Here is a 20,899-nt window from a genome sequence, read left to right as displayed (position 1 = left end):
GATTCAACAGAAAGGTCATTGAGGAAGGTAAAGTTACTTGGTTACCTACTCAAACAATTGTAATAACTTTCCATGGTCAAGTGCTCCCTGAGAAAATATTCCTCTTCCATAATTCCCTCCCTGTTGAAACCTACCTTTTCCCTACAATCCAATGCCTTAACTGGTGCCGATTTGGTCACATCAAAACTGTATGCAGATCTAACCCAAGATGTTACAAATGTACTCAAGCTCATGCTGGTAGCTCATGTTATACAACTGAAAAGGATGCTATCTGTATTAACTGTTCAGGACAACACTTTGTCACAAACAAGGAATGCCCTGAACTGGGCAGACAAAAAACAATTAAAATTATTATGTCCCAAGAGAACGTTTCCTATGAGGAGGCCTCAAATCGTTGCCCAAAGGTGATGAGGCCATACTCAGAAATTGTCCGTAACCCCTCTGTATCCCATAACTACTCCTCAGCACACATGAGCCAGACACCCACTCCTTCTCCCACAGTCAGCTATAAGAAAACTGTATTTTCTTCTCCACGTTCCAAACCCTTATTGAGTAAACCTTACGATCGAGCTGCTCACCAAGCTATCATTGCTGATGTACCTTCAGCCTTCTCAAATGGCTCTGCCCTAAACCACTAAGTTTCTTCTTCTTCATCATCACAGGATGATAACCTCTTGGAGGCCCTCCTGTCTATCTTACTCTCTTTGATAACCAAGAACAATCTTAGCCTACCGTCCAACGTTGCCCATCAACTATCACAAATCTTATCTATTGGTAAAATTCATGGCCCCAGTGTCCATTCTTCAATGGAACACCAGAAGCCTACGTCCTAAAAAACCCAGCCTTATACACCTAATTAATAAATATCTTCCTTCTGCCATCGCCATCTCTGAGACATGGCTGGTCCCTGGAACTCACTTCAGGGTCCCCGGCTATATGTGCCTTAGGGATGATAGAACAGAAAGTGTTGGTGCGGGTTGCGCCTTACTTATAAGACGCACCCTTCCCTTTTCCCCAATTATCCTTCCTAATTCCCATCCTGGTATAAACATTGTTGCAGCAAAGGTAATGAACTTCTCCTTAGTATCAATCTATGTGCCCCATCCGCAATCAACTATGAATGCAGATATTCTCCTTTTGTTATCGTCTATTCCCCCTCCTATTATTATTATGGGAGACTTTAATGCTCATCATCCTTCATGGGGTTCAAGTCACACTGACTATTTTGACCTTTCCCTGTTGGATGTATTTGATGAAATCAATCTCTGCATTATCAATGATGGCTCTCCAACCCGAAGGGTTTCACCTTCTCAAAATCCCAAAAGTGCAGTTGATCTCACCTTATGTTCTCCGTGTCTGGCTCCTCTCCTTTCTTGGAACATCTTACATAATTCCCATGGTAGTGACCATTTTCCTATAATCATTTCTATCCCTGACAAAGTAATTCCACCCCAACATTTTTCCCCATCTCTTAAATATAGATTAATAGAAGCAAATTGGCCTAAATATTCTTCTTGTCTTGATAAAAAAATTGCTGAGTTTCCAGTCACTAACCATTTTAATGCAGTAGATAATTATAATAAATTAGCTAATGCCATGATTACATGTGCTAACAACAACTTCCCTTTAAAAAAACCTGTTTTAAATAAGATTTCAATTCCTTGGTGGGACTCTGAGTGCACTGCTGCTGCTAAAGGAAATTAGCTGAATTAAATTACAATAGAAACATGTCCGTGTCAAACTTTATTTATTATAAAAAAGTGGCGGCGAAGGCTACCCATTTATTTAGAGAAAAGAAAAAACAAGGTTGGATTAATTTTTGCCAGAATTTAAAACCAAGCACATGGAGTGCTGGCCTTAACTGTCTGGAAACAAATTAAAAAATTTAGAGGTTCATTTTGTGATCAAGTGTGTGATTTTAATGTGGATCCCTCTGTATGGCTTGATTCCTTTTCAGATAGGATGTCCCCCCTTCAGTTCCAAATATGGACTATTTTCCATCCCCCCCAATCCCTCTTGCCTCAACTCACAGTTTAGAGTCCCCCTTCTCATTCTCTGAACTTCTTCTTGCTCTGGATGGCCTAGTTGACTCTGCTCCTGGGGTAGATGGAATCCCATACTCTTTCATTAAAAATTCATCATCTACATCCAAGGAATATTATCTTAGCGTAATCAATAACCTTTTTGATCTTGGTTCCATCCCTCCACCTTGGAAAAATCAGGTAATTATTCCATTACTTAAACCTGGTCAGAATCCATCTGAAGCTACCAGCTATAGGCCAATTGCCCTCTCTTCTGCTCTTGCAAAAGTTTCTGAAATCATGATTAAACAAAGACTTGAGTGGTTTGTTGAAAACAATAATCTCCTTTCCAACTACCAGTATGGTTTCAGAAAGGGCAAGAGCTCCTTAGATAGCTTAGGTATCCTTACAACTGACATTAGAATAGCACTCCTCAGAAAAGAACATCTTTTGGGAGTTTTTCTTGACATAGAATCTGCATATGATAACGTTTCACTTCCTCTACTCAGGAGTAAACTCAACCAGCTGAGTATCCCCGTAAAGTTATCCCGTTTCATATGTAACATGTTAATGGAGAGATCCATTACTATTAAAGGTCCATCCTCCTACCTCCCTCCTAAGTCAGTTTGGAAAAGTTTACCTCAAGGCTCAGTCCTTAGTCCCCTTCTTTATAATCTGTATACCCATGACCTCAACAGTACCGTTACACCTTTCTGTCAGATATTGCAATATGCAGATGACATTGTCCTGTATTCTTCTGACAAGTCTATACAAGATTCATTTAATCATTTAAATAATGCTCTTGATTATCTTTCTGAATATTTAACACAACATGGACTGTCTCTATCAACATCTAAAAGTAAGGTAGTTTTATTTACAAATAAAAGAATTCTTCCACCTATTAAAATTAAAATTTATAATGTTTATCGACCAATTGTTAATAATGTTAAGTTTTTGGGTATTTGGTTGGATCACAAATTATCTGGCGTCAAGCATTTTGATTATGTCTCACAGAAATGTGAGAAAAATATTAATATTCTTCGCTCATTGTCTGGAGTCTGGTGGGGAGCTCACCCCGTCACTCAAAAATTATTATACAATGCACACATTATTATACAATTCGCACTCATTTAGATTATGGCACTATTTTCTTAATCCCAGCAAACAAAGCAGGTCTAAATAAATTGGACAGAATTCAGGTTAAATGTTTACGCATAGTATTGGGAGCTATGAAATCCAGCCCTATTAATGCAATGCAAGTAGAATGCGTGGATCCTCCCCTCTCACTACGTAGACAATTCCTTGCCAATAAATTTTTCTTTAAACTAGCTGGCTGCCGAGCTCATCCCTTACTCCAAAAATTAGAACAATTAGCTGTTTTATACAATGATAATAATATTGTACCTGAACACAAAAGACCTTGTGTTATAAATAGTTACCTTTTATTTTCTCAGCTCTCTAACCCTCTCTTTCAATATTCTAAATTGCCTTTATTTTCTATGCCTTTCAATGCTCTTACTTTCCAACCTTCAGTAATTTTAGACTTAGGTGTTGATAAGTTTTCTATAGAAGCAAATAAAACTTTTTCTCATATAATGGACTCAGATTTTCGACATTGGTATAAAATCTACACGGATGCTTCAAAAACAGACATGAGTCCGGTTGGGGCTGCAGTATGGATTCCCTCAACAAGAATTATACTGAGTTATAGCTGCCCACCTACCACTTCTGTGTTTACAGGGGAATCAATCGCCATACTTGAAGCTATTCTATTTGTTAAGTCTCACATTATTCTCAAAATAAGAGAAACTTTGAAAGAGTGCTATGAACTGAAAATTAACATAGTTTTAGCTTGGATTCCAGGTCACATGGGCATCTCTGGTAATGAAAATGCAGATGCCTGTGCTAGATCAGCTGCTCATTAAGTTTCTTTTCAGTATTCTGAAATATTCACTCATGACTTGTGCTCTACCCTGAAACCCAAGATGTATGAGAGTTGGTCAAACATTTGGCAAGTTTCCAAAACTTTAAATGTAAATTTTATGGAGAACTCCAACCAGAAATTCCTCAAAAACCTTGGTTCTCAAAATGTAGGATTCATAATAAAACAATAATTTCAACTATATGCCGCTTACGTTTAAACCATGCCTGCACTCCAGTCTTTCTAGCTAAACTTAGAATTAGGGATCATTCTCTATGTGATTGTGGCCTTGATGAGGGAAACATGGATCATTTATTCTTTAGTTGTCCCTTAATGCAATCTTCTCTGCACAATTATATACCCGCTGAAGTCACCCGCCCAACCTCCGTTAAATGTCTCCTCTCCCTAGTTTACACTCCTTTTGTAAATATTTTGTGTAAATATATTAAAATAAATAAGATTAAGTTGTAAATATTATTTAGTACTTATATTAATTAATTATTTAAGTATTTCTAAGTGTATGTCGTTTATAGTCTTACAAGCATGCATATTATTTGTTTCAGATATTATTAGAAAATTAAACTTTATGTAATCTGAACACCGATTATTACCGTTAAACTTAGAAGACACATACTCAAAGCTTGGTAGTCTAATCTAACGTGATTCTGGCAAATCTGTGGTATATCTTCCACAGAAGCCACAGTAGGAAGAATAGAATAGAATATATTATAACATATATTGAAAAAAATGGCAATGAGCTTCTTGCTACTTCTTTTCATTAACTCAACCCTTTACGAAATAGCAGTAGATTCAATAAGATTTTTTTTTGACATTCATAAGTGTCTTTTCTGTCACCTACATGAATAGTGATTTTGATTTATATTATTTATTTATATACCTTCAAGTTATTAATGCAGTCAGACCTTGGAAAAAACATCAATTCTGCTGCAAGAATAATGAATTACGATGATGAATTTTATTTCTATTCGTAGTTTTTCATATTCCGTAAAATTATAGTAAGCCTCAGGCTTCCATACATCAATGAAGCTTCGAGCTCGTTGGCTTGACGCGGATAAAAAGTGCTGATATGTGAATACTAAAAATATGAATAGGTTCGCTTTTAGATCTGAAGTTCATTCGTATGAAAAAGCGAAAAGAATTTTCCATTCTTGCAAAGATGCACATTTCGCATTCTTCTCTAGTTGAAAAGAAATGTTGAAAGAAATGAATAGCAAAGGTTGTTTATTTAGAGCAATGCTTTGTAAGTTATTTTACAGTGACTATGTCTTTGTTTAATGAATTCCTGTTAGCATTTCGAGTGTCATATGAATACGGCTTCTATTATATGCATGCCCCTCTATCTTATTAGTTATTAGTGGCCGTTCCCAATATTCAGTCTATCTCTTACTTGAGATAAAAATCGTAACTATCGTTGACTTTTCTGTCCCAATAAACTCATCGACGGTAACTCAACTTATCGACGACGACGTATAGCTTACCAGTAATAGAAGTATGGAAATTGCAATTCACGCGTCCCAATATAAGGCGATAAGAATGACTTATCGGGTATATTGGGACAGCTTCAGATTATTGACAGCTAATTACTGAGTAGAAGGTAGTGATTTATCTCTATCTGTAGATAGTATAGTGGGAACGGCCGTAAGTCATTATATTCTCAAAATTAATCCCGGTAGTTTTTTGTATTCCGGGATCAAATGGTGAAGGAGAAGAAACGTTTTATTTTCTATTTTTAGTTCGGCTCGCTATTAGTGCGGGTTTTTTACTTTTATAAACGAAAACTTATTTTATTACGAAAAAGACATATTTACATATAATATATTTGTGCTTTAATCCATATTGAGATAATATAAAAGTTTTTATGATAACGTTTTAACTGACTGTGCGAAATATTTCGTTACGTTCTTCCTATACAACTTACTATTACACGTTTTTAGTTCGCTACAGCTAATGCGTACCTTTTAGTTTTATAAACTATAAATTTTATTATTTCGAAAAAGACATGCTACCTGCTGTTTGTTACACAGTACAAATATATTTTAGACGTCGACGAATAGTATACGACGTATAAACTATAATAATACAGTTTTAGTGTCAGGTTCCAGTGTGAGGTTCCTTTGCACAAGATGCCGGCCAGATTATGGGTTCCACCACGACGCATATTTCTGCCGTGAAGCAACAATGTGTAAACATTACTGTTATTCGGTCTGAAGGGCACCGTAGCTATTGAAATTACTGGGCAAATGAGACTTAACATCTTATGTCTCAAGGTGGCGAGCGCAATTGTAGTGCCGCTCAGAATTTTTGGGCTTTTAAAGAATCCGGAGCGGCCCTGCATTGTAATGGACAGGGCGTATCAATTACCATCAGCTGAACGTCCTGCTCGTCTCGTCCCGTATTTTCATTAAAAAAAAAGTTATTGTAATTAGCGAAAGTGATCACTCACTATAAAGTGAGCAATGTGCTCCTTGATCAAAAGGTAATATTAAAATATTCACTAATATACTAAGAACCACGCGTATGTACTTTTATGAGATATAAAAAATCGTTTACACAAATTATAAAGTGCAGAAGTAAAACTTCTTTACACCCGCTTAACTTCGATAGAAAGAGAGACAGTTACGTTACGTTACGTATTTTAATTAATAATGTTATCAATATAACATTATATACTTATTTATATAATATATTGGGGCAGGGTCGTCATGTGAACTTCAATCAAATGATCCCCGTTACCGACTACACTGCATTGCATATTTTACCTTATTTTCAAGAAATATGAGTCTAGTCAACTTGTTCAACAAGGGTGTTCTTAGTTCTCAATAATAGCACACAATACGTACGGGTGGAAATAGATAAAGAGCGCAGAGAGGTTTTGCGTGCAACTCCACCGAAGGCCTCAACAGTTCAACACGACTGACCCCAACTTGTCGACTAGTCTTGTCATCAGTTACCAATATCAGTTTTTGACGTCTAAAACCAAGCGTCACTGTCAAATGTCACAAATGACTTATCGTCCAGAACCGAATTTAAACACTACGTTCAGCGGGACCGTTGCGCTGCCTCGCTGACAAATATAAATAATAATAAATTATGGTAGGGTAGGACGGGGCTAGTTGAGCATAGGGGCAAGTTGGGCAATCGAAATATCTCGGAAACTATACACCGCACGCAGAAACATAAAATAGTGAAAATAAAGCGTCGACAGAGAAGAACTTATCGCACGACCGCCAGTGGCGACACGTCGATAAAGTAATGTACATCACCGCATTATTTATTTTGACAACAAAGAGTAGTTGTAAACAGTAATATTTCGTCTGTAATAGTCAAATTTAATTCGTTTTCAATCGGGTAAGTGTTATACTATGCTAAATTTATTCTTCTTTTGATACATAATATAAAGGTTCTGCGTATAATTCTAATAGTTTATTCATAATCTCACCTTTGTCTTAAAATTTCGGGGTGGGGCTAGTTGAGCTATAGTTGCTCAACAAAGATGGATTCAGTGTATCAGATATTTGGAATGTGGATGGGACAGGAGTGTCCACTGTGTATGTAGTGTAGTGTGTGTGTAGCTGGGAAGTTTAAAGTTTACCAGGAGAGAAACATGCATACAATGTCAAGTTTGCAGAAAATGGGCTCATACAAAATGTGAGCCTGGTGCTGGTCTTACTTTCGTTTGTTTCAATTGCAACAGTGATATGAGTTCATTATTCAAAGAATTTAGTTTTGTCGTTATGCCCATAAAATTTATAAATTAAAGATGATTGTAACAAACAATACTGAAAACAAATTTGATTTCGTGGCTAGTTAACATTGAATCCATCTGAGTGCTCAATTTTCCCCATATCCTTGCTCAACTTACCCATGGGGTATGTTGAGCAAACATGAATTTCTGAAGACATTAAGAGTTATGGTTGAGGAGTTATAGCCGCTAAAGTGAAAAATTGCTCAACTAGCCCCGTCCTACCCTATGATATTATTTTAAAGTCTAAGTTATATCGTTTCTGTGATAAATTTCGTAAATGACAAAGAAGATTAACTTCGTAAATAATACGTAAACATTTCACGCACACACATTTTTATGATTACGGATTCTTTTTTTGCTTTATGGTGAAGCTTTATAACACCATGACCCTATTAATTAAAGAAAAAGCGCTTTCAAAACTCTTGTCAGTTAGTTAGTTAGACCGAACTCAATAATAGGTTTTTAATGAAGGTTCATTTCGTGGGAGTTCATAAAACTAACCCAAATTCGGTCACGCAGCGCCATTAATTACGATAGTAAAACGGCTGGACTTTGACCCCGGTCACCCAGGTATACATTATGAATAGGCTGAAATCATGGACCTTCATAGTTAGTCACAATACTATTTCTGACATCCGTCTACTGGCATCAATTTTGTTTTTAATTTTAATATTTTACCAGTGTGTACTAGAACGGCGCCTATCTCTGCGGTGAAGCAGTAATATGACACATATATGACATTTCATTATTATAACACTAGAAATAAGGGATTGCTTGTAACTAATTCTAGTAGGCTTCATAAGATACGTAATAGTTTTAAGGGTAAATGTATACACTTCTGTAATATAGTCCCAGTCACTGTTCAGGCATTATCTATAAATAAATTTAAATGTTTTATAAAAAAAATGGCTCTGTCGTAAATCCTATTACTCCACTGCTGAATATCTAAATGATCGGACATCCTGGGACTAGATTGTGATTAATTTATTGCGATAGAAATAACTGTATAATCTATACTAATATTATAAAGCTGCAGTGTTTGTTTGTTTGTTTGAACGCGCTAATCTCTGGTACTACTGGTCCGATTTGAATGATTCTTTCAGTGTTGGGTAGTCCATTTATCGAGGAAAGCTATAGGCTATGTTTTTTTTTTCAAAATTAGGGATCCGTAATAAAATTGCTATTTTGTAACACAAGGTGTAAAATCTAAAACCAATTTTGCGTGCGCTGCAAAAACTATTGACAATAGAACAAAATGATGTACAATATATATATAGGCAATATTTTATTACTTATAAAACTATCGCGTGAATTATACTTTATATGGCAAAACAACGTTTGCCGGGTGAGCTAGTATTGTATATTTTTATTGAAAAGAGCGCAAAAAAAGAATGCTGGGAGAGTTTCTTGCGCCGCTTCTTCTCTCTCAGAGCGCCATTTGTTTCCGAACCGGTAGTAGTGTCTAGTAGTTATTAGAAATGACATCAAATGACTTTTATGCCTTTTATGTAAGCATTATTGTGTTTTGATCTGAAGGGCGCCGTAGCTAGTGAAATTACTGAGCAAATGAGATTAACATTATATGCTAATCTAATCTAATCTAATCTAATCTAATCATAATATTATTATGTTTCAAGGTGACGAGCGCAATTGTATTGCCGCTCAGAATTATTATGTTTTTTTTATTCTGAGCGGCACTGCATTGTAATGGGCAGGGCTTATCAATTACCATCAACTGAACGTCCTGCTCGTCTCGTCCATTATTTTCGTTTAATAAAACCCTGGCTTCTGATTCTTCCGTACTTGGCGAAAAAGCCAACGGATATTGTGTCAAACCAACACTATAAATCCAACGCTAATGTTGTGAATGATGATCGGTTCACATTACTCCAGTCAAGTAATCCAGCGAGTTAATCCAGTCCACTTCTGGACTGGATCATATCGTCCACATTACATTATACAGAAAAAGAAATTAAATGCTCATGGAGGAAATGGGGAAACTGAAAATAAAATTGCAGAACAAAAATTTACACAAACGCTACAGAGTATATCGAGCCCAAATGTAAATTGTGCTTGGTAAGCAGCAATAAAAGAAACAAAATAACTCAAATATGTGAGAATACCTTTGACAAAGTTAATAACTACGCAGGGATACGTCAACTAACTAATAATATTGATAAAAAAATTGCGAATTTTGGTCCAGAAGATTATTGCGTAATATTAATTGGTGAAAGCGTCTTTAGATCCTCAAAGAACCCTACAATCCATAAATATATTCTTGAAAATTTTCTATACGTTCATAAGCACATTTTTTTTTATGGAATAGGAGGACAAACGAGCGTACGGGTCACCAGTTGTTAAGTGATCACCGCCGCCCACAATCTCTTGCAACACCAGAGGAATCACAGGAGCGCTGCCAGCCTTTAAGGAAGGTGTACGCGCTTTTTTTGAAGGTACCCATGTCGTATCGTCCCTGAAACATCGCACAAGGAAGCTCATTCCACAGCTTTGTAGTGCGTGGAAGAAAGCTCCTTGAAAACCGCACTGTGGAGGACCGCCACACATCCAGATGGTGAGGATGATATCCTAACTTGTGGCGTGTCGTGCGAAGGTGGAATTCAGTGGCAGGAATCAGGTTAAACAGCTCTTCGGAACACTCCCCGTGATAAATGCGGTAGAAGACACACAATGAAGCGACGTCTCTACGCAACGCCAAGTGATCCAACCGTTCACAGAGCACTGGTTCCCCGACAATTCGAGCTGCTCTGCGTTGCACGCGGCCAAATGGATCGAGCAGATACTGGGGTGCGCCAGACCAGAGATGACAGCAATACTCTATGTGTGGCCGGACCTGCGCTTTGTAGAGTGCTAGAATGTGGGCTGGCTTGAAGTATTGCCGTGCTCTATTAATGACCCCCAGTTTCTTTGAAGCCAATTTGGCTTTGCCTTCCAGATGACCACGAAATTGGCAATCGCTCGAGATTTCGAGACCCAGTACTTCAGGCATAGAGCTCTGAGACCGCGGGATGGTCGGCGGTGTTTTTCCGTTGTCGTCAAGAGTCGAGTTGGAGGCGAAAAGAGTGCACAAGCGATCGGCTTTCTCTTTTGCCGTATGGGCCAGGGTGTCATTCCTCATGTGCAACGGCGGCATGGACGGCTGGCTGAAGTTACCAAGAGCAGCTTTCGACAACGACCAGAACTTGCGTGTTCCGGTCGGGTAACTGGAAAGCTGCTCGCCGATTTTGACGACGTGTTTTGACTTTATACGGGCGAATTGCCGCTTAAAAAATCTGGAGGCACGGTTGTATTTCCTCTTAAGAACTATGCAGTTCGGATCCTTTGAACCGGCGTCGACAAAGACCTGGTAACCATCGGGATGTGTAGTCAGCAGAAGATCCAATAAGGACGGCATGTGGCTATCCACATCCAGGAGCCGCGTTGGCGACTCAACCAATTGGGACAGACCATACGCCAATGCAAAATTATGCGCAGATCGCCCTGCGTAGTCTGTGGTACGTGATCCAAGCCATTCGGCATTGTGCCCGTTGAAATCACCCAAGTCTATGATTTCAGCGGAGGGGATCTGCGTAAGGATACACAAGGCTGGCTGCGCCGTCTCAAGGTGGTGGTGGACGGCGTTTAAGTTGGAGTGAATTCCCCTGATGTTACAAAAGTCCACATTAATCGTGGAGCGGGGTGCCGTGGTGTTACTGCCTCGTTTGTCCTTGTTCATGCGCGGTACTGTGCCCTCCCCAGAATACGAGGGGCAGCCCGAGCGCGAATGCTCGGGGAGGGATTCTCCGGCTCTACAGGAGCCGGTACCCTCCTGGGGTATTAATTGCTAGAAACTGTCACAATCATAATGTTAACACGAGGAACAAACATAAACTTGTTATACCTACTACTCGGTTAAGTCGAGTTAGTAAGTCTTTTATCTAAAAGAATTGTTAAAAAACGTTTGAATTAACGTCAAAAACGACCACAGATTCAAAATAACTATTTTGAATCTGTGGTCGTTTTTGACGTTCAATAAGTGATTTTGAATCCTATTTTGAATAAAAATATTTGAAACTAGCTGAACCGACAGACGTTGTTCTGTACATAATAAATAAAATACAGATTTTTTATTCATTTGTCAATAATATTTCAAAACATCAAGAATTATTATTTCGTAAAATATGGTTCCAGATCTTTTTCACAGCAGAACTGTCGTGCGTCAATAAATTCTCTCATAGAAAATATGTCCACACAAAACAAATATTGGAAATATAAATTAGGGGTAGAATTTCGTAAAATCCGTTCTTAGCTGACCTCTACTCCGTGAAAAGAAGATTCCAACCAAATTTCAAGTCTTTAGCTCTAATGGTTCCCGAGATATCGTGATGAGTGACTATATACGTGGAAATCTCTTATATATATATATATATATATATATATAGATTGTATAGCAATATTATATCCTATTTCCAATCCTTATATACAATATGATTACAGGATAAACATTATCTATGCATCATGGCGTCGGATTCTCCGGATCAAAACTTAACTCAATACTTCAGTCTCTGCAATGACTTCATACACGCAGCGAGACTTCGAGACGGCAATGTTCTTATACACTGGTAAGATGCATTGTTTTGATATAATTTCCTTTTTAGGGCTCCGTAGCCAAATGGCAAAAAACGGAACCCTTATAGATTCGTCATGTCTGTATGTCTATCTGTCCATCCGTATGTCACAGCCACTCTTTTCCGAAACGATATGAACTATACTGTTGAAACTTGGTAAGTAGATGTATTTTGTAAACCGCATTAAGATTTTCACACAAAAATAGAAAAAAAACAATAATTTTGGGGGTTCCCCATTCTTAGCACTGAAACTGAAAATTTTTTTTCATCAAACCCTTCCGTGAGGGTTTACGTGTGCCTTATATATGGATGGGTCTTCAAAGGATAGATTTCATTTACTTATAAACTGAATAGTTTGCGCGAAAGACACTTCCAAAGTGCTAAAATGTGTGTGACCCACCCTGTAACTTCTAAAATAACAGAATGATAAAACTAAAAAGAAATATGATGTACATTACCATGCAAACTTCCACCGAAAATTGGTATGAACGAGTTTGAAGAGCCTAGTAAGTAATTTTTTTAATACGTCACTTACGCCGTATTAAAAAATCGTTACAACAAGCTACAAGTACTTTTATATTATGTTACTTGCTGCTACGGAACCCTTCATGGGCAAGTCCGACTCCCACTTGGCCGCTTTTCTTATTTTAAGTGAGTTTAAATATGACCTAATAGAGGAACCATACATCCATCCTGTAAAAAACAACTGTCAAGTGGACGTAGTCTGACTTTTTACTAAATAGTTTTTAATGTAATAGAGATTTTTGATTGTTTACGAGAGACGGAAGATATGAAGGTGATATTGAAAGGAGAGTGACTGCGGGACACTGTGTGAATGGAGGGCTGCATTTCATTATAAACAGCCAGACTGTGCCAATAGAAGCGCGAATGGCTGTACATAATGTGCTTGTCACCACGTTAATATATGGAAGTGAGAGTTGGGTATGGCAGAAGAAGCATAAAAGCAGAATTAACGCAGTTGAGATGCGATCACTGCGTAGTATGTGTGGGGTAAGAATGATTGATAGAATTACGAATGCGGTAATACGAGCGCGCTGTGGTTTGAAAGAGGATGTTGTGACAAGGACTGAAAAAGGAATGCTGAAATGGTTTGGGCACATCGAGCGAATGAGTGAAGAAAGAATGACGCCTCGAATATATAAGGCAAGTCGGTCGCGGAGACCTTGTAGAATATTCGTCGACCAAATTGGGGATGTTTTGAGACTCGCAACCGGCGAGCATGTATGAAAAGAGTAATGAATGTAGAGGAAGCCCGTGAGGTTTGTAAGGATAGAAGCAAGTGGCATTCTATTGTCTCTGCCTACCCCGACGGAAACAAGGCGTGAGTGTATGAATGATGAATGAATGAATGAATTATAGAGATATAGATTTATTTAGCACTGCTTGTGATTGTAGTCTAGCTGGTATGTCAAGAAGTGTCACCGTGGCAGTGGCATATATAATGTCTGTGACAACCCTGAACTGGAGGGAAGCGTTGAAGGTAGTTCGAGCTGGTCGTGCTGTTGCCAACCCTAACCTTGGCTTTCAGAGACAACTGCAAGACTTCGAGACATATAAACTAGTGGAGGTACGCTCAGTTTTATTCAATATTTGCACATCTCGAAATATTTCCAATATATATTTTTATTATCACCAGAATTGGAATAACAGTAATAAAATAATAAAAAAAAAAACATTAGTAGCGAAAGAAAGCTAACTTAAATTGGACGTAGTTCCTGAAAAACATTCCAAGCCACAAACATCACATTTAAAGGAATTTGTGTTTAAACTGTAAATATTAGTGTACATACATGTGGGCTACTAAGTCATGTCATGTTAGAGTGACAGTAGGGCTGCCATTTTTAAGTCAATTTCGACATAATTGTGGTTTGGAACGTTTTTCTGGAATTATGTCCAATTAAACTTTAATATTTTGCTTACATAACATATTTCTAATAAATATTCTTAATTAATCTTCTCTCTCTTTCCTAATTAACCATCACAATAATAAAACAATTTAACAAACCACAATCGTTTATTTAAACATAAAAATTACTGTCCTAAACTATCTAGTAAATGCGCTTTAGAACATAGAGCCATTTAACTAACTATATTAAGTTACTTCAACGTGCCGTGACTACGAGATACTTTGTGTAAGTCCCGACTGCAGTAAATCTATGCTAGCTCTCCCTTGGGAACCCCGCGTACGAAGAACTAAAGATGCTTGAATATAATGCTTTATATGACGTGCATTTTGATGGTCAGTAAGTTCAATTTCAAAGATAAATAAAATTTATTAAAATAGGCTTAAACTGAGCGCATTTGAATTGTCATTATAAATATTTCTTTTAAATTAATTAACCTACTGTATGTTCTGATATGAACTCGTGAGAAGAACATACAAGAAACTTAACGGCCACTCTTTAAGATCGAATACAGTATTTTACAATGGCTGTAATATTGCTTACCAGTGGGAGGCTCCTTTGCATAGGATGCCGGCTAGATTATGGGTACCACAACGGCGCCTATTTCTGCCGTGAAGCAGTAATGTGTAAGCATTACTGTGTTTCGGTCTGAAGGGCGCCGCAGCGAGTGAAATTACTGGGAAAATGAGTCTTAACATCTTATGTCTCAAGGTGACGAGCGCAGTTGTAGTGCCGCACAGAATTTTTGGGGCTTTTCAATAATCCTGAGCGGCACTGCATTGTAATGGGCAGGGCGCATCAATTCCCATCAACTGAACGTCCTGCTCGTCTCGTCCTTTATTTTCAGAAAAAAAAATAAATACAAATGAGTTTGTAAGGTGCTGCATCCAATTCATGAATCCTGTTTAAATAATATCATTTATTTCATAGAGAGTGATAAAGAAAACTGAATAAATATAAAAAAAATATCGTTAATTGGATTCATCAACCTTCAGAGCTTGAATTCATTGTTTGTCTAAGGATACTTCGTGACTATGATGGTCGTGATTACTGTCACAATTAGAAATCGCATCCAAGTAATAATGCCCCCGGTACGTTCCTCGCCGCCACGTACTTACAACCAATGCGTCGGTTTTTAAATTTATAATATTATGTAGAAACCTTAAATCATTTATACATCTAGATATAGACTACGACAGCTGTGAAAACGTTGAAAAAAAATTGTGTATAGAACTAACCTCTATTTCGAGCAATTCACGCACACTAACACAAAGTGTCATGAGAAAGTAGATTGCGTAAGATACCTCGTTAATTAAAGTTATGTAAAAGTAGATGTTAACTTTTCCTGGTCCCAACATATTAATTGTATTTTTAACAAACTTAGAGTATTACTTGGTAAATTTTTTCATTTAAAATTTAAAGTTCTTATAGGCACTCTTAAATGTTTATAGTTCTCCCTAGTAGACTCGATTCTGAGTTATGCTCCTGATTGTCACGGCCTCACATTCAAAACATACATTGACAAACTTGAAACTGCAGACGAGATTTTTGAAACTGCTTGTTAATAACAAAACTAAAAATAGCTGTAATGGAGATTATCGCAAACTTTTCAAAATATGCAAAATTTTACTTTGAAATTGATTTTTTTTTGACATTCATAAGTGTCATTTCCGTGACCTACATGAATAAAGTGATTTGATTTGATTTGATTTTAAATTATATTTGCGACACTATATTGACCTTTTAAACCTTTCTAATATAAATACCACGATAACATATTTTATGCTGTTCAATTTAATTGAAACCTTGACAATGCAGCGTGAATCGGCCATGAAAATAAGTTCAAATTCAAATATTTTTTTCTATTTATATATTCAAAATAGAATGTGACATCACTTATTGAAAGTCAAAAACTACCACCCATTCCAAAGAGAATGCCTCAGACCTGAGAAGAATGGGCGCAACAAACTCAGCGGGCTTTTTTTTTCTTCAAAAATTATGATTACAAAGTAATATTGTACAATTAAACTTATTGTTTAATGGCCTGAGATCTGTGGAATCATCAAGAAAGTCATTTATGTTATGGCAACCTTTACCACACAAACGTTTTTTAACAATTCTTTTGAATAACGTAATACTTTTGTTTTGTACATTTTCTGGGATCTTGTTGTAAGGCTGGAAATAAGTGTTTTCTTGCTTGTAAATCCACAATTATCTATAATAATAATTAATTACGTTATTGTTTTAGGAAAGACGACGATTAAAAGAAAGGTACCCATCTTTAGCATTGGCTGACAGAGACATGATGGAGTGTCAAGTGATGTTGACTTCATATCAGACGATGTTGAACCAGAGAACTATATGTGAAGGAAAGTGCGCGATGGGTCGCCAGTGTCCAACAGGTCGGTAATGTCTTTAAAATAAGTAGAATTACATCATTCATATGAATAATAAGTTAGTCAAGTAGATAAGTAGCCAGTCCATACAACGCCTTATCGTCCAGGGTAAAGTGGAAGACATTAGAATCACGAAAGGTCACCTATATACATATCACCTATGAAGTGTAAAATATCATCTTATAAATGAGTTCAATTAGGAAATTATACACGAAACAATTAGAAAATTACTCAATTTATACTCCAAACAATGTACTTACACTGAAATTACTTACTTCTCTATAAAATGCCTTGGACATCTTAATAGAAGACTAGCAGAAGGTAATAAGGTGATCGAATATTATTGGATGTAAAACAGTTCATTTTCCCTTTAAATAGAGGAATATTCTAAGCTTTTATTCCTCTGGTATTACAAAGAACATAAGAACTGCTCTATCTCTTACTCACGAGGAAACTGCATAACATATTTTGTCCTCTTATTTCAAGCATTGAGTAAATTTATCGAAAATTGGTATTATACAATATTATGGCTGTAGAGTTTTAATTAAATTCTTTTTATTCCAGATTTTTGCAATAAAAACATATTTAATTAATAATTATTATTAAAAAATTATTGATAACCTCATATATTATTGAATTAAAAAAATATTGTCTGTAATCTGTATATGTGCTGAAAATTTCTCAAACGCAAAGTACGTTATTATTATAAGTTGCTTATTGATTTATTAGTAAATATGAACTCTGCGTGAAACTTTTTCCGTAATTGGCAACACGATTTATTTTTCTAAAAATGTACTTGGTAGGTAAAGCGAATGAAGGAATTCAAGATAAAGGGAATTCATCTACATCTAATAGTAAATAGGAAAAGGTAAATGTTCCTAATTTAGTTGATAATGAATCCGATATAAATGTGCCAATGGGTCAATATAAAGAGCCAATTGACCGTCATTTACTGGTTGGCCGACTTGCAAAGGTGCTTTCGTCTAAATTTATATCAATCGATACAGACACTCAATTAGTGCTCTCAATATTGGCTCAATTCTGTCACCAAACACGTACAGTTAGATGAAATTGCAAAGTCTCGAAATGGACAATCACTCATTGCATTTTTTGGCAAGCAAATGCGAATGCAATTTGAAAATACATAGCACATTTTGGAAAACCACTTGCACTTCACGTACGCACACATGATTTTCTGCAATTTTTGTAATAATAATAATAAAATTTTAATAAATTTATATTTAACATAGGTAGGTATGTAAGAATTGAAAAAATGATGTTTGCAGATTTGCCCACAAGTATTTATAATTTAATAGAAAAGGAGGACAAACGAGCGTACGGGTAACCTGGTTTTAAGTGATCACCGCCGCCTATATTCTCTTGCAACACGAGAGGAATCACAGGAGCCTTTAAGGAAGGTGTAGGCGATTTTTTTGAAGGCATCCATGTGGTATCGTCCCGGAAACACCGCACAAGGAAGCTCATTCCACAGTTTTGTAGTACGTCGAAGAAAGTTCTTTGTAAACCGCACTTTGGAGGACCGCCACACATCCAGATAGTGCGGATGATATCCTAATTTATGGCGTGAGTGCGAAGGTGGAATTCGGCGGCAGGAATCAGGTGAAACAGCTCTTCGGAACACTCCCCGTGATAATAATAATTTAATGCTCCTTTTAGCTTTTATTTCGCGCTTTAAATTATCTTTTGATATTATTAATTGCTTTGCTTGCATCTAGATATCATTTCTTTTCATAATTTAACTTCAAAATCTTATTTTAATTTTTGTAATTTGATCATTTTTGAACTATTAATCTAGAACTACTAATGGTCAGTCACCCTGAGCGCGAAACTCGACAGTAAATCATTAAGTCATCAATCAATTATTAAGGTTTAATTTTACTGGGGTTTATTTGTCAAAGACCTCTATAATGCATGTGTGTGTAAGTTCATTCAAGCAGTCTCATTCAAGTGTGTATTTTTTTATTAATTTAATTTATTTATAAGTTATTTAATAAGTATATAAAAAAAGCTTTGTCCATTACTCCTCCGTATAAACTTTAACTGTGTTAAATTTCGCGTTTATCCGTTTGCGCATTTTTTTAAAAGGGTACAGAGTTTTCGCTTGACGTATTCATTTATAAGTAAGGTAGGTATATATTTTATTTGACGTGTCATTATAATGATGATGAAAAACATGAAGAAATGTGAATAGTTCACAAATAACTTTTATAAAGCTCCCAGGAATGTAAGAGTTCCCATTTATTATTGATTATTTGATTTGTGTAACGTGATACTTTTCACGTGCTGCGTGACACAGCGAGTAACGCGTCAGGTCACGTCAACTTACGTGACTGTGAACGAGCTCTACAAATTCTGGGTTTCCGTCTCTTAGAGTTGAAAGAGTAACTATTTACACTAAGCCTAATTCTGTTTGACATTTGACGGTAAATTTGAGATCTATAGAGCATACTTATACTTTGCTCAGACTTTACTTATGTAAGACTTAGCTGAGTGTAATAAAATGCAAACTTAATTTTTGCATTGGGCTATTTTAGCCTAAGTTCAGCATAATTTCATCAGTCAAGTAACTATAAGATTATGCTAAGCTCACACTCAGCTAAGTTTTACGTAAGTAAACTCTGAGCTAAATCTAAGTACGCTCCTAAAATCACAGCCTAAGAGAAAAAAAATCCAATAATTTTTTTACCAACGTTTCTCGCCTGCCTCACTTTTGTTGGCCTGTTCTTATTTTCAAACACCATTCACAAGTTTGCTGTTTTTTTCGCTTCGTCTCCTGTGACAATGTCATAAACAGCATTAGAATGTCCGTGATCGTACGTCATTATCATCTGTGAGCACCATTCCACGCGAGCCTGCTTCTGCTCCGCTGTCAGTTCATGAGAGATCCAACGACAAAAAAGTTTCCGAACTTTCAATCGCCTTGCGCTTAACACAAGGGAACTAGTCCACAAAATCATAAAAAAATTACTGTTTGACACCCCGAACAAAACTTATCCGATATTACAAATTTAAAAAGGACCCAGTTCACTTCTCGTATTTGTAGCAAATATATTGAACACATCCACAAAAAATATACTAACAGTCACAAAACAAAACAATAACTATCTTTTGACTTTGGACCTCAAATACTCAGCTTAGTTTGCTTCATTATGCTAAGGTCTAGCCAATTTTTCGTATAAAATTTTCTGAATTTGGCTCATACCAATTCCCAATTGTCCTCGAATTGTCTCATAGGTAATCCGCGGGTATTCATCAATTAGCTGCTTAACAGTAGCCACATTATTTTCGTTGACGGCAGTTGAAGGCCGCCCTTCACGAAATTCGTCATGTAAAGAAGACCCGACCTCTCTCAAATTCATCAAACCATCGCTTCACGGTGCTTAATCAAGGTGCTTCTCTCCCAAAAGCACTTTGAAGACGGGCACAGTCTTGCGGAGAAAGAGAACTTTTAAAATCATAAAAAATCATCGCTCTAAAATGTTTTCGACTAAATTCCATTTTCGTTGCGTACGTATAACTTTGATGTGTGATAAAAACCATTGACAAATGATTTCCCCTTAATTGTGTTTTTTTATTACTAAGAAGGTTGCAATGTTTCAAAAAATATAACATTCGATAGTTCCGATTAGCTAGAAGTGCAAAACTTTTAGCGTGCCCCATGTAGAGGTATAAGATAAGTCAAAAAAATATAAATTCCGGATAAGTAATCACCATAAATTAAATACTGAAACTTTCTCCGAAACACCCTGCATGGTATAAGTATTATTCCGATCGGTTTAGTTGTTTTCGCAGTATAACCAAAGAGAAAAAACGGCACTCCATTTATTAGTATAGATAGATGTTATTTTATAAGTTATTTCATTTATTTCACTTTATTTTATTAATGTACAAGCTTTTATTATATATTTATAGTCGTGCGAAGGTGGAATTCGGCGGCAGGAATAAGGTTAAAAAGCTCTTCAGAACACTCCCCGTGATAAATGCGGTAGAAGACACACAATGAAGCGACGAGTCTACGCAACGCCAAGTGATCCAACCGTTCACAGAGCACTGGTTCCCCGACAATTCGAGCTGCTCTGCGTTGCACGTGGCCAAATGGATCGAGCAGATACTGGGGTGCGCCAGACCAGAGATGACAGCAATACTCCATGTGTGGCCGGACCTGCGCTTTGTAGAGTGCTAGAATGTGGGCTGGCTTGAAGTATTGCCGTGCTCTATTAATGA

At 36.7% G+C, this 20,899-nt stretch overlaps 1 protein-coding gene across 1 annotated transcript in view; it reads left to right on the top strand.

Annotated features, from left to right (window-relative positions):
- Nucleotides 1-20,899, top strand: part of LOC126972477 (dual specificity protein phosphatase 22-like) — a 61,618-nt gene that overhangs the window by 22,360 nt on the left and 18,359 nt on the right. Inside the window, exons 3-5 of the mRNA XM_050819274.1 lie at nt 12,203-12,327; nt 13,750-13,921; nt 16,507-16,660. Coding sequence (XP_050675231.1) covers nt 12,203-12,327; nt 13,750-13,921; nt 16,507-16,660 — 451 coding nt within the window. The remainder of the gene's footprint in view (nt 1-12,202; nt 12,328-13,749; nt 13,922-16,506; nt 16,661-20,899) is intronic.

The sequence above is a fragment of the Leptidea sinapis genome, chromosome 26 (assembly GCF_905404315.1).
Source record: "Leptidea sinapis chromosome 26, ilLepSina1.1, whole genome shotgun sequence".
Lineage (NCBI taxonomy): Eukaryota > Metazoa > Arthropoda > Insecta > Lepidoptera > Pieridae > Leptidea > Leptidea sinapis.
This window is presented reverse-complemented; position numbering and strand designations above follow the sequence as displayed.